General features: G+C 37.3%; 1 protein-coding gene across 4 annotated transcripts; it reads right to left on the bottom strand.

Annotated features, from left to right (window-relative positions):
* Nucleotides 1-25: 25 nt before the first annotated feature.
* LOC107785857 (nodulin homeobox) lies at nt 26-12,260 on the bottom strand. 4 transcript variants are annotated; one of them, XM_016607246.2, is made up of 18 exons: nt 12,161-12,260; nt 11,854-11,920; nt 10,733-10,858; nt 10,464-10,622; nt 9,549-9,632; nt 9,341-9,460; nt 9,001-9,219; nt 8,133-8,264; nt 7,905-8,000; nt 6,648-6,809; nt 5,952-6,246; nt 5,751-5,873; nt 5,608-5,677; nt 5,238-5,301; nt 2,000-2,482; nt 1,887-1,921; nt 747-1,297; nt 26-521 (listed from the first exon to the last, which is right to left on the bottom strand). In XM_016607246.2, exons 2-17 carry the CDS (start codon nt 11,908-11,910, stop codon nt 769-771), a joined length of 2,754 nt encoding a protein of 917 aa, XP_016462732.2. In that variant the 5' UTR covers nt 11,911-11,920; nt 12,161-12,260; the 3' UTR covers nt 26-521; nt 747-768. The 4 variants fall into 4 exon arrangements, with proteins under 4 accessions (XP_016462732.2, XP_016462731.2, XP_075100132.1 ...); XM_016607245.2 differs by having other exon boundaries at nt 11,854-11,958; XM_075244031.1 differs by lacking the exon at nt 9,001-9,219 and having other exon boundaries at nt 11,854-11,958.
* Between the last annotated feature and the right edge of the window lie 3,177 nt (nt 12,261-15,437).

Raw genomic sequence — 15,437 nt, forward strand, 5'->3', positions numbered from 1 at the left:
CAATCAATAAAAGTATCCAACTGCCTGAATATTAAAGTGCGTTGCATTACTTGGTACAGGCAGCTACCTCAGAAACTAATTGTGACAAGCTAGTAAACTGCACACTGATAAGCAACTCAAACTAGAGGAACAGAAAGAAATAAACAGTGTTTTGTAAGGTGAAATTGTGCGACATCTTAACTGCCATTTTTCAAACTTTCGGATGTTATACAGAATGTTGCATGAGAACAGTAATCTTGCAAATCCTAAACCTCCACAATGTACAGGGAGCAAATAACTGAGACTTGTCTTTGGGAATCTGGGCATGTTTTCTGCAGAAGTAATATCATCATGGCCAGCACCATGGACGGTAGGATGTGAACTATCCCGAGATAGTTCCACAACAAGCCACGAGGATAGTATCGCCTTTCACGAGAACTGGATAGTTTTCCAGTTCAGGCATCAGCTCAGTGACAGCATGGGAAAGATTTTTCATAAGACCGCCAACATGTGGACCTTGAATTCAGCGGGAATTATCAAATCTGTAACAAATCAGCAAGGAGTAACCAGCTAAAGTATAATATAGACAACTGGAACAAAAAAACTTAGGAAACATGCGCCTCCAGCTTTCGTTTTTAACTACTTGGAACACGAACTCCAGTGAGCAAATATTGTAACAGGTGTCGCTTCTTTAATCTATACATAATCAAACAGGTTTTAGCAAGAAGTTTCAAGAGTAACAGAAAAAAGAGTCCAACAATTCTTACCAGGAACTGAGGTGCTTTTGATTCACCGAGCTGGCAGCACAAAAAGTTTGTTGGACTGCCACAAGACTCGCATGAAGCCAAATTTTCTTTCAGCCTGATCAAATGATGTTCCAGTTAGTTCTGATGGGTAAGGAAGCTTAGCAGACCTGTCGACCTTGAGATCAATAATATCCACAACACAGGTCCCTAACTCCTCCAGGTCCCTTTGATACCACTTGCCACTGACTTGACATACCTTTCCTCTCCCTATCTCTTCTGCTTTGTCATTTACAAGTACAACGTACTGGCCTGCCATACACTTGGCCGTTTCAGTTGAAGCTACAGATACAGCGGCTGGGTTTTCTGTAAAACAAGTGCTCGGAGCCGGGCCAGTTACCCTCTGAACATTTTCTCTAGCAGCAGAGAGGTTACCGACATCCTCGACAGGACTACCAGGTGAGTCACAGGGAGGTAGTACGAGGGACCCACAATGTTTGTCAAGATTATCCCCTTCAGACAGCGTACGACCATCCTTAGCAGCACGAGCTAACCTCGCTTTCCGATTATTTAGCCTGTATGTATTCAAAATAGAAATGATTCTCCAGCGTGAGGACAAGACAAGAAACATAACTCATTAAATCAGATTGAGGCCTATTTGTAAATTGTAAGTCTTCTTTTCTTTTCTTTTCTTTCAGGAATAAGTGACTTATTTGTGCATTATCTCAATAGATGGCACACTTATTAGCTAGAGAATACATGAAGCAAAACAAAGTTGCATTATGATACACCAGTAGAACTCTGTTGGACCCTCAGATAACTGTGGGAGCAACACATCAAACCCTCAGACCTTTTTGTTGACTCAGCACACCAATGGAACAGGTACCTATCTTTCATAAGGTACTAGGATGTGTTCCCTGGGCAACAGTAACTTGGGTAGTCATGGATGCTGGCCCTCAATAGTGGGAAGGCAGTACAAAGAGGTGTGAAAAGAAAAAACCGTCTAGGTACTTCACGATAAACATATTTAGACCCCCACCATTCTGACAATGAAATAGTTTAAGATAAATTATTCAAAGGTGTTAACAAAAAGCATAAGGTTATCAGCATTAAGATAAATTATTCAAAGGTGTTAACAAAAAGCATAAGGGTTATCAGCATTACCAATTCTTGAGCTGTGACTTTGTAACCTCTGAACCCTGGAAACAAAGCAGGAACTTGTTAGGGAGGATTTAAAAAGAGAAGAAAAAAGAATCTATGTGAGGCTTGCAACATACATGAACACTTAATTCTTTAGCCCAAAATTCTAGTGACGCTTTATTTCGCTGCATATCAGGTTCGTCCATAAGGGCCTTCTCCATAAGTGATATCTGTTTTTCGTTCATAATAGTTCGCTTCCGTTTCCTTTGTTGCTTCTCTTCATGCTGTGAAGCTTCAGCCATTTCATCCTCTCTACCATCTCCAGGACCATTGCAATTTATTTTCTCAACTTTCCCAGCTTGATCTGTTGGGTGCCTACTTCGTGAGGAGCTGGAATCGGAGCCACTAGTTTCCACATTATGAGTATCTTTCTCAATATCCTTCATCTCTATATCTGTAGCAATAAATTTATCTTGTTCTGTCATTTCGGCTTTCATCCCAGCCTCACCTGATTGACCTTCGCCATTGATCCTGGAATTGAGCTGGTTCAGTCTGTTGTTAAGATCCATGGCTACTTCCCTGAGTTGAGGGGGCAAGCATGCCCCCAGGTTCTGAGCCTCCTAGAGAAAATGAAAATATTAATGCTCCCTCCTAAATAAATTGAGTTTAAGCCGATTAAAGAATGAAAACAAAAAACACTAGAATAAATTGGTATAAATAAACTTCAAGCCATCATTATGTCCAGTTTTAAAGTACTCCAGTCATTCTAGTCACTTGACAGAACTATATTTATTTCTGCTAACAAGGTGGTCACATTTGGCAAGAGTAATCATGGGTGGTTCACAAGAAATTCAATTTCATTATTTTCTCCCTAAAGAGATTTCCAGATTATGGAGGAGATATGCATACATAACTTCTTTTCTCTTCTTTAGAATAGTATAATTTATGTGCATGTGACCAATACCACCAACAGTAGACACAACCACTACCCTTCCCTATGGCCAACTGCTCTCCTCCTCTCAGCAAAACTTAGCATACGACCATTTTCCATAGAATAAATACCACTGCTGCCCTCCCCTCGCCCCAACTGCTCTTCTCTCCCTCAGCATGTGCCAAGTTCCTATTTTGTCACAATGTTACTATATGAGAAACTATGCCTCCAAGTTGACTAGGGACACAATCCTCTAGGAATAAAAAAGATCACAGATTTAAAATCTCCAACTTGGAGCTCTCTAATAATTCTGCCAAATAAAGTTGCGAACAAGAAATAGTCAGGATCTCATGTTGCCGCTATTCTCCCTACATAATCAAAACCAGCAAACTTTCAAGTATAAAGAGTAAAGAGCAGCAAAGGTTTCCTGAAACTAATTAAAGAAGTGAAACTGTATCCTCGAACCGCAATTTACTTGTGTTAAATCCTAGAAACATTTTATAAGAAGTTAAACAGTGCCCTCGAACCGCATTTTACTTTGTTAGGTCCTTGAAATGTTAAGAGTTTCTTCCTAGCAATTTTGCCACAAGATGGGGCCAGGTGCACATCATGTCACCAAACGAACTACCTTTGTAAAACCTAATCCCCCAACCTATTGATTATTTTTATATAACACTGTTTTTGATGAAATATTTAGTTATCATATAATTTAATATAAAAGAATACTACTCTGTTGATCCTACTTTGCCCAGCCATATCTTCAGCACTAATTGTCTTCTTCCTTCTCCACCCCCCTTCCCCTCCCTGCCCATGTTGTGCCCCTTATCCCTTCCAACCAGGAAGATAGGAAACAGACACATCAACGAAAGTCACCACCGAGCCCCCAAAACACACCTACCTAAGCAAAAAGGAAAAACAAAATGATAAACAATTAACCAAACTCCACCACATCTCATCTCTAAAACTGCAAATCAGCATCATCATTCCCCTGTAGCCTTTCAAGAAGCAGCACCATAGTCCATACACCTATTCTTCATTCAACCACTCCTTTCGTTAGAAATCCTAATCGTGCCCTTTAGGTTTTCGAAATGAATTGTCCAAAGGTTTCCCTGTACCCTTGGCTTTTTAATCTTTCTACTCTGTGCAGGTCTTTATTTTGCTTTACTGATTTCATTTGCTTTAATTGATTTAATCTATATATATAACCAAAGCCTCACTCTGATTATGTCGAGAGGCTAACCGAATCCAATCCATAAACAAAGAAATGAAACATCCTTCATTGCACACGGCCTTCCCTATGTATACATCAGTTCCTTTCTTATGAAAAATAGAAAAAAGTCCCCCTAAGTACTTCACTTAGCCTTTCTATAGTCTTTCTTCCATTCTTCCCTCAAAGAGCGCTCTTTCATCCATGCGCATGGTTCTTACTTTCATTTCCTGCTCGTTATTTAGAACGAAGTTGGTGAAATGACAAAATCTGCAAAGATTATTCAACATGCTCCGGAAGGAATTCCAGGAGGGCCTTACAGTTATCCTTGTACTTTGTTTGTTGCACATAGCCTATGTACACTTGCCCCTTTTTTCTTTCTTTTGACGGGGCAAGTGTACATTAGGCCCTCCTGGAATTTTGATGGGGCAAGTGTACATTTTGCTACCGAAAGACGGAATATATATTTGTCTTTTCTTAGATCATGAAGTTTCTTTTTTTAATCGGTTTTTCTTGGATGGTTAAGTTGGGCAGCTGGCTGTTATAGACGTTAAGGAAAGAATAAGGAAGAAAACAGTTGTGGGCAACATATGGGGGGCTGAATGGGAGGTAGAGGTGGCTGTAACGAGGCTATGTAGGCACCAGCCCAGGTTGGTGTTGTTAGAGGCTGCCTGGAAGTTGGGGACGGCAATGAAGGTAGTCAGAAAAATGAAGAAGAACAGTCCCTTCTTTTGGTTTAAATTAAGAGGAAGAGCATACTGGATTATTATGTAGTTACCTGATGCATGCCGCTCTCTAGTGGAAGAACTGATCAGATTTTGCACTTCTTAACTGAGGACTTAACGTGACATTTGCTCAATTTTAACACGAGTCTCACATTTATTACGAAGAATAGATAATTAATTCAGCAAGAAATACAGCTCGCGGGTAAAAGTCATTGGATTACAACAGCTGAAAATCCAAATACACCTAACAATCTTCTCCGAGATTGAGTTTTCACAGCTTCTCCAACGACAATGATTCCTCAAACATGCTTTCCTAAATGTTATCCAGCAGCATAGTTCAATAACACATTGAATTGGGACAAAATGACAATATCAACAAACTACTAAGAAGGAATAGTGAATGGTCCATGGCGACAGCAAGGTTCCAATAAATAAATAATGCAGTGTATATAACTAAGGGAAAAGAAGGATGTATCCAAAGAAGAAAACAAAGTAGAGATCAGAGGATTTACTTGAGTTCGATTTTCTCCGCATGCACGGGGAGTAATCAGAGATTCTAACTGAGTGATGAACACCCTTCAGAAAAGAAAAAAAAGTGACAATATTAGTATTAATTTATAGTAGAAACGATAATTGTTCTAATTGAGTTTCTTGCATAACCTTTTTACAAGATGCAGAGCTTTCTATAGAAGATGTTGTTGTTGTTGTTGTTTTTTTCTGATAAGTAAGATGTTGTCTTTAAGTCTAATGGATCAAGCACAGGGTACCATCATGAGCATGATTTTGCAGTTACAGAACACGACCACCGTAAAGCAAATCATATAAGATGCATACCTTACGGTTCAAATGCGAGAATAAGAAAGATGCCAGATTATTAGTCACCTTAAAAGCTGCACGTCCTCCTCATTCAGAAAAGCAGGTATCAGAGACTCTGCATGACTTAACAGGGAACCTACAAGGCACAAGTCAATGATAAAGCACATTGCTTAAAACTGGATGACACTCTACATATTAAAGATGCTTACCAAGGTTTCGGCTAACAGTGGCTGCTTTCTGAGAATCAGAAATGGATTTAAACCCTTCTGGGGTTTCGGAAACTTTTGTTCTCAAACAATGAACAAATTTATTAAGAAAAAGATCCTTCTCCTCTGCAATCAAAACTAGCATGATTTAGCAATAACCAGGCAGCAGTACTACACATCAGGACAGTCAAGAAGGTTTTATACCTTTGCATATATCAGGAACAAAACAATGGAGATTTGCTAATACTTTGACCAACAATGATGTTCTCTGATGTGGATAAGACAGTCGAGGCACATGAGAAGGAACAAAAGTTGGCTCTATACTCATTGCAGCACTTGACTGATCAGAAAATGGAAATAAATCCAATACCCATCCAGCTGCTGCAAAAGGGTCATATTCCAAAGTAGCATCTTCTTCACGTATTGGAAGGTCAGATGAGCACCAACTAGATACAAACTCTCCATGCGCTACCGAAAAGATTTCGGTCAAAACTTCAGTCTGAAGGAATGTATAACAAGGTAAACATGAAAAAAGGATCTCTTGGTAGATGAAAGAACAGGCATGAACATGGTGCAGAATTACCCAAAATAGTACTCCCTCCGTTTCAGTTCATGCGTCTTACTTTCCTTTTTAGTCTTGTTTCAAAACGAATGCCTCTTTCTATATTTAGTAACTTTTTAGCTTCAACTTTCCACATGGCATATTTAAGAGCGCAAGATTCAAGGACGTTTTGGTACATTACACACATCTTTAGTTTAAGACCACAAGATTTAAAAGTCTTCCTTACTTTCTTAAACTCCGTGGCCAGTCAAACTAAAATACATAAATTGAAATGGAGGGAGTAATACTGTTACAGGAAAATCCTTTAGCAGCTATTATAGGAAAAAATATCTTCTTACAAAGTGAGTGGTGATAAATGACCGAAAATTTGAGTCATCTGAGAAGATGTCAGCTAGCCGCATTGCATTGAGTTGTAACAGTCCTTTCGGATAAATTTTGTCAGATGGAGCAACAGATTGTTGGAAACCCGTTCTAAACATTTTCTTCAGCAAATTAAGAACCTAGACCAACAAAATTGCATCATACAAACTGTCTGCTTTAATAAACTTATTTCCAACTAGAAAGATAAGTAGCAGCATACAAAGCATGCAGTTCGAGACATACTACATCTCAACAAGCATCCCGCACACTTTAACATATAGTATCTGAATGAATAACTTATCTGAACCATTTAACGCAGCTACTTTTGTTTCTGGTGGTAACTATTCAACTTTCGGAGTGATTCCCATAAGTTGTCTTTGCATCACAAACAGGGGCAATACCCATCATGCCATGTTTTTTCAATGAGTGATTCCATTATCCTATCTATAAATATCCCTTCTTATACAATACCATCTCCGATCAATTATCTACTTTGTAACATGGAATTAGGCATCTCTAGATGAAAAGGGACAGTAACCCCCCCCCCCCCCCCCGGTATGCTGGGTTTTATTTAAGATAGAGTGCACATGATTCATCAACAAACAATCAACCCACGTATAATCAGAAATCTCAATTTTCAAGTATCCTAGAGTTTCCATGCCTTAGGTCACCTCACCACATTAAAACGGATTCAAAGCTTGATAGTTACAGTGTTGCTCCAAAGGGGCTTTCTTGTATTATTAATGTCCTTGGTCTATTCAGTCTTGCACAGATTAAGGTTAACTAACTTAAAAAATGGTATTGTCAAAATGAATAGGGAATGCATTAAGTAGTGCTCATGCCAACAAGATAAACTGTAAATGAATAAAGTTGAGCTTCTATAGGAATATCACTTAATGTCGTTTATTGTCTACTTTTGGTGCCTGCATGTAGGATATAAAATTAATTGAACTCTCACATCTTGGTTTTTACCAGTGGATCGCCGAAAGAACATAACAAGTCAGTGCGATGAATTTTGATTAAGGAAAAGAAGATAAATCTGACTTTTTTAAATAAAATAAGAACACTTTGTTATTAATGGCCATGCAGAAGCCTGAAGAATCACTGTCATACCAATAGTGAATCATCAACGAGACCACGAGAGAACTTGCTCTGTCTATCACTAAGCTATTCACCTCCTGAATTAGCAACTTTAAAAGAGAAAAGAAAAACACGATTAGTGTCCAGGGACAGACCTCGAGAGCAATAGACTTTGCTAAATCAAGGCTTGCAGGGGTACTGGCAACCTCATCCAGGTAGGATAGACTCTCTGCTTCACAGAGATTCAACAACTGCAGAAAATATTGCTTTAAATTAATTCCCACAAGAAATGCTTTTACTGACTGTTTTCAGCAAATTTACTAATTTTACAAGGCCTCAAGTAATAAGAATAGCAAAAGACCCCACTGATCAGTTGGACTTACAATAGATAATACTTTAGATTTCAGTCTTGATACAGCAGCAACAATTGAGGAGGATAATGTAACTAAGGGAGATACATCTAAGTGCATCACAGCTTGTGCCAACAAAAGAACTCCGCCTTTGCTGCTCAACTCCTGGCATAGATTTAAGAACAACAAATTCATTAAGAAGAAAACGCACAATGTTGAGTTTAGGAAAACTTTTCAAATCTCATCACACAGAACAGTTAAAAACACATTGAAGATGTCAAATGCTTGCAAGAATTATGAAAAAGATCCACTTCAAAAAAGAATTATGAAAAAGATCATCACAATAAATGCTCAGAAAATCAGTTTTCAACTGCTACTACTACTACTACTACACCTCAATCAGTTTTATATGCTGGTAAAATAGGTTCATAGTTCTATAAATGCAAAAATGGAACGGACACATGCTCGGACAACTTAAGTGAAATAACACAGCAAGCACAAAATAAAAATGTTGTAGTATGAGCTGGGACCATGCAGCTTTGCCAGGTTCAGAAAGACAGCAAGAGGAAGTTGAAGATAGGTAATCAAGTACTCTCTTGAACTTGCAGAAGTTAAATTTGGTCAAACTAATTTTGTTTAAAAATCATATTATTCTCGTGAGATAAGAAATTTGATTCTGTAATCCACTTTATACCATAAAGCATGTAAAGGGAACAAGAATGCCGAGTAAGGAAAGCAGGGTTCAAAAAAAAAAGGTTAATTTGTGCGTCATATTTGGTTCCATCAGACAATTGCAGACTCACCCTACTGAAGCTAAACCTGCTAAAAATGGTCTTTATCTAACTCTCCAGCAGTTATTTTCGTTTCAGGTGCTATAACTAATATAATTCTAGGAAAAAACCTTATTCTTAACAAGACGCTCCCGAAATGATTTTTGCTGACATAGTGACTGAAGAAACTGCAGAGAAGCCTCACACTGCTGGCAGAGATGGTTTAAAGTTTCTTCAGCTTTAAGACCATATTCTTGCTGGGAATGAGCATGATTAGCTGATAAATTCCTCCGCAGAATTTTAATATCAGCAGTAACAGCAGCAAAGGCAGTATCTATGAGTACATCTACCTGCCAAAGAATGTGGATGATCCTAAGCCCAAGAACAATCTCTCAAATACAAAAGTAATGCATACAAGTAGTACGTTATCTTTTTAATCCTACATGAAGGTCCTGTATTGTTCAATATTACCTTGTAATATGCAAGCAAAACTTGAGCAAGCTCATGCCATTGTGAAGATATACAAACAGTCAATAAATAGAGACTGGAAGCAACCAGAGTAGAATGCAAAAGGCCCATATCAATTGAAACCTGAAAATTTGAGATACCGATAAATAATCCTTAGCACAGTTAAAATAGAAACAAAAAGATAAAAAATCCAGGTGAGGGGAAAAACAACCTTACTGTAAGTACAGAGAATAACAAGAGAATAGAAGACGAGATCAAGCAGCTGTTCTGATACTTTCACATCATCAAGCAATATCTGGAACAAGCACATCAAGATTTCAGCGTGATCTTGTTCTATGTCACAAGATATAATAACAAATGTTCATGATCTGCTCGCCTTTTGACGAAAAATGCAGAAAATTGGAAATATACATGTGTATGTGCACTTATAACTATCTGGGACGGAAGATTGTAAGGCCATATATCCTATAGATATTTTAAGTTATCTTTCTTAATTAGTATATAGCTGTAGAATGTCAAAAAGTACAACCTTTGAGAAGAGAAATAAATTGACAGGTCACAAGATCAGCAACCCAAATAAGACAATTACACTCAGAAGAGCAACATATAACAAAAATATTCATGAGAACTTTGAAACCTAGCTCAATATACGCCCTTCATCCCAAGTAGAATATGAGTTCGAAATACAAGGCTTGAAGTATCTAGTTTTGGTATAACTCCGGACATCGATTCCTTAAATTTACGTGAAATAGATTTTACATATTTAAAACCCACATTGTTCAATATATTTGCAAATGTAAGAGATAATTGTAGTCAAAGAAAAACGGTCCAACTGCCTAACTAGTAATAATGTCATAAAAATGAGCCACATAGACTACTAATTGTTTATGATTTCTTTAGTACTAGCCTGCTAAAACCTTTCCTGTTTTTTTTTCTCCTTTCATTATCTCAATACATTAATATTATAGAGAAATACAAAACTCCATTTGGCCCACAAATAGAACAGGAGAAGCAGAAATGGAATAAAAGCAACCACTAAATCGGCTCTTGTACTAGCTAACAGTTGTGTAAACGAAATAAGAAATGTCCTTGACCACATAAATAAACCAACAAATAAGGTGCCAACCTGCTCTATTTTTGGATTACGTGATGCTAGATCACTCAAGGAGTGCAACAGTTGAAACCCAGATAGCAAGTATTTGAGTAAGCCTGCATTGGCTTCTGATGCCAAAATCACCGCAATAAGGTGCAAAGCAAGATATCTTGCAAGTTTTTCCACGTCAATCTACAAACTTAAGAATGTCTCAGAACGCATAAAAGACTACAAAACATAATTTAACCATAATGGAATAACAAAGAAGATCACACGTTGCCATGGCCATTAAGAGTTCCAACCTGTATGTTTAACCCATTATCAGGTCTGTGTTGAAGGATATTGTTTTCAGCTTCTCTTATAAACCTGCTCAGCTCTTGAGAGCTGAGACCATGTAGACCTTTCACAGCTGAAATCAGGTCAAGTGCCTATAATCAAAAGAATTTTATGAGTTAAACATGCACAATGGAGCACAGCGTAACTGTTGGCAAGCAGTCATAGGGCTCTCAATGCCAAACTAGTTGATTGGCTACGTGAATCCTCCATATCGATTCCAATCTACCCGTGCTCATTCCATTTACATCCATATTCTATCTTACTTCTACTCATCCAAAACCCCTTACACATTAAAGACACTATCCATGCCAGAGTACAGAATTAATCTGATGGCGCACAGCATACACGTGCATCAGCAGCTCAAACATTTATTTATCAGCTGCCTAAGCCTAGCTCGAACACTAGGTGATTTTTTCTTATCTGCCAAAGCCACAACCTTGCCTTAGTGGGCAGAGTTACCTGGTATACTGGTAGGAGGTAGCAGGGTATCCGAATGAACAGTCAAGGCACGCGCAGAGTGACCTGGTATACTAGTAGGAGGTAGCAGGGTATCCGAACGAACAGTCAAGGCACGCGCAAGCTGGCCCAACACCACAATTATCAATAAACATGTATTTCTTGTTAGATTCAATGTTGTTGGATACAATACAACTATGTTTACTATTTTCAGCACACAACAAATGTTCCCTTTTTGTGAAACCATGAGATTGATAATTTCAAAATAGCAAACACAAATGAAAAAAGAAAAAACATACATACAGGATAATAGTTGTTCCTTTTGGGTTTTGTTTTAATAACTGTAGTGTTTGGACGAGCTTGCGCGCACCTCGACTAATTCCACAGATACTCGCTATCTCAAACCAACACAGGTACCGGGTAACTCTATCTGCCAAGGCTGTTACTTTTGGGTTATTTCCTTCTTTTTTCTTTTTGGCTATTAAATCTGTTTCCCATTCTCTTCTTTAATAAGAAACTGTAACGCATGCATACGCCTTATGGACCAATATTATTGCCCCTTAAAAAGAGAGCAGAAATTAGCTGCTACTGCATCAGAAAATAAATCAAACAGTTAATCTTGTTAACTTACAGGGTGGATGGATCTTGCAACTGGGTCAGTGCTGCATGATGCTCCTTCTTCTTTCATACTTAGAAATCTGCACCAAATTCAAGAAAGCAGAATGCTCCAACCCAACTGATGACGTGTACCCAATAAAACATATAAGGGTTATAATTCTTTGGCAAAAATCTCAGATAAGACCAATATATGCAGCAAATCAGAGAAAATTAAAGAATCCCCCAATGCCTAACAAGTTTAAATTTCTTAATTCACAAAAAACAAAAGAAAAAGAAACACACTCAAAATCAGAAAGGTTAAAAAGATGAAGCAACGAGACCTGAGCTTCGCAAATTGCAAAATGAGAGATGGTTGAGGGAGAGAGAATGGGACGGAGCAAGAAAATAGAGCGAACAGTAATGAGACTTACTTCTTGTATTAATTTCTTGTGCTCTTCGATTATATAAATACTCCAGTTGACTATTAAGTCCTAATACTCCTTCAAGGGAAGTTTTATTTCTTTTTCTTTATATATATAATGGTCTTTTTAAAATAAATTAATAAAGTTTTACTTATGGTTGGGTATGAAATGTTCATATACAAGCAGTATATTAAAAATATTATATATATAATACTAGCTTTTTAAATTTTACTTCAGATTATCATATATTCTTCCTGTTCTAATTACTTCCTATTCTAATTAATGTAACGCTTATTTTATTTCAAAATATTACATATTTTTATTTTTATATAATTTTCAATATTTCAGTTTGTTCAATTATTCATATTCTAACTTTGATACACTAATTAATCTCTTTTCAATTAATATTTTTATACTCCCACATCACTTATATATTACTTAAGTCAAATTAATATTTTAAATTTTGTATCCAATCAAATAGTATAATAATGCGGGAAATATAATTTCACATACAAAATAATACTATTTTTTATAATATATTGAGTTATGTTCTCTTATCAATGTGATGATGTTACCATTTTCCTTTTTCTGAAATGAAGACTATGTGAAGCCATATATACCTTTTGATTTTTTATTTATTATATTTGCCTATTGAAATTTATAAATCCTGTAAGGAAACCAAAATCAAATCATTTAATTAGTCGTTTTTAATAAATTGTTGATTCTTCTTATTTCAATCAGGAATTGAACGTGGGCTGATTATTTTAAAATTCAAAAATAATTGGAATGTTTTAATATTTATAACTGAATACAAATGTTATTCCTAGCTAACATAAGTGGTAGAAGAAACTTAAACACCTACAATAGTTTAATACTGTAGGAAAAGTAAGGAGCAAGCACCAATCAATTACCAAAAGTGGAGAGATTTTAATTCCTGTCTAGGAAATGGATCTCAACCCTATGAACAACAACAACACACAATACCTTCTAAACCCCAGATATTGATCAAAGCATGATCAAACCTAGCTTCAAAGCTATGCTTACCACTTCGAACTATGGGTGTTTAACGGGCTAACCGGGCCCGGGCCTCCATTTTTTGGACCCGTACGGGTTACGATCCGGGCCGATTCCGGGTTGGTTCTTAACGGGTTTAACGGGTTCGGGTTTATCCGGGTAAAAACTTAACCGTACGGGTTACGGGTTGAGAGGGTCAGGCCAGGTTTAGTGTAATTTTAATTATTTTTTTTGGAATTTTGTATAAATATTGTAATAAGTGCATTACAAAGTACTAACATAAAGAATACAAGGGAGATGGGGAAAAAATGCACTTATTGCAAGTGCTACTTTTATTTCTTAATTCAAATTTCAAAGTTTCAAACTTACAAATTGAAAGGTTTACATTATTTTCAACAAGTAAAATAGTAAATTCAAAGGTTTTGCATTGCCTTAGTAAGTTCATCATAATCAATATGAACCGATTGACCTTCTTCTGGAGTGTTAAATTCGGATGAGTTACCATGTGTTAATATATCTCTAAGTTCCTCGTCTTCTGGGCTATCAAGAGTTACTATTCACTCTACCGGGTTCAACCGGTTAAATAGGCTATTTGTGCAATATTTCCGTTGGCCAACGGACCAAAACATGGTCTGACCGTTGCCAATGGTCTGTGGGGGCCCCAAGTCCGAAATTTTTTTAAAAAAAAAACTAGCCGTTTGAACCGGGTCGGTCCGGGCCGGTTAATCCGGTAAGAGTTACTATTTACTCTACCGGGTTCAACCGGTTCCGGTTACCCGTTTGGGCCAGCTGAACAGCGCCAACCCCCCAAACCCTCCTATCCAGCCCAGCCCAGCCCCTTATTACCGGTCTGGGCCGGTTTCGGGTTCTATCGGTCTGGGCCGGTCCGGAACCGGTCCAACCCAGCCCGTTTAACACCTTTACTTCGAACCCTTTACTCTTCACCACTATTGAAAATCATCAAGACATAGACCCCCCAATGATGGACTCAGAAGATCAAGTAGTTGATCAACCAACCTTAACGACCTCAAAGGGCATCAAATTGATAACACTCACTGATGAGGAGAAGGTACGAATCTATGAGCCATGGAAAAATTCCATAGTGGGCAAGCGTATGTTACACCACTATCTAAAGAGAAAAATTCAAGAACTATGGAAACCAACTGAAGATTTCCAGTTGATTGACCTTGGAGTAGACTACTACATAATCAAATTCAAGAAAAAGGAAAATATGGACAAGGTAATGAATCAAGGCCCTTGGTTCATTAACGGACATTTCCTCTCTATTACTAGATGGAAACCAAACTTTGTTGTCACTCAAGAGAAAGTCACAAACTCAGCAGTATGGATTAGGCTTCCTCAATTACCTACAGAATTTTACGATGGCAAAATTCTGGAAAAAATTGGTAATGCAATTGGCCGGCTCCTAAAAATTGATGTTTGCACATCAACAACTCTGAGAGGTCGTTATGCAAGATTATGTGTGGAATTACCATTGGAAGTTCCAGTTCAACCGTTCATCTATGTTGGCCACCACAAACAAGCAATACACTACGAAGGTGAAAATTTTCTTTGTAAAAATTGTGGACGATTGGGGCAAATAGCACAAAAATGCTCCTTTATTATTCAGAAAATAGAGATAGAAAAAATAAAGATACAAGCAAGGAATTATCAACAATTACAAATGATGGGGAAAAAGAACAATGGACAACGTTTTTTTTTCCAAAGGAAGACATCAAGGTGCAAAAGTCAACTGTCCCACTCTTTGCTCTTTCTCTTAAAAGATTTGCTTCGATCTATTGATAATTGGAGGGCAAAAACATATGATATTTGCACCATACCAATACATGCATAACACTTGTTTTGCACGTGAATTTCAAATACTTAACCATGATCAGTTATATGCATTGTCATGTCGTTAAATCGCTTAACTAAGTTAACATGATTTGGTGTAAACAGTCGATGTAGAGCAGGATTTGGAGCTTATTTAGGGATTATAGTTTGTTTAATTTATTGTGTTCTAAATTAATAATTTGTACATAATCAATAAATTTTTTAAAATAAACACAAAAGTTTAACCAATATTTCTCGGTTCTGCTGATACAATAATGGGTAGCCCTTGATTGCCAATCTAGCCGTACTTTAATGAGTAACTACTCCAATAATATCATAATTGTTATAA

Source organism: Nicotiana tabacum, chromosome 22, assembly GCF_000715075.1.
Source record: "Nicotiana tabacum cultivar K326 chromosome 22, ASM71507v2, whole genome shotgun sequence".
NCBI lineage: Eukaryota > Viridiplantae > Streptophyta > Magnoliopsida > Solanales > Solanaceae > Nicotiana > Nicotiana tabacum.

Excerpts from the sequence above, each read along its gene's own strand:
- LOC107785857 (XM_016607246.2), bottom strand. The coding sequence starts at position 11,910 with ATGAAAGAAGAAGGAGCATCATGCAGCACTGACCCAGTTGCAAGATCC. Across the intron at positions 8,001-8,132 it reads AATCTAAAGTATTATCTATT|TTGTTGAATCTCTGTGAAGC; the intron begins GTAAGTCCAACT and ends TATTTTCTGCAG. Across the intron at positions 5,302-5,607 it reads GAGGACGTGCAGCTTTTAAG|GGTGTTCATCACTCAGTTAG; the intron begins GTGACTAATAAT and ends TCTTTTCTGAAG.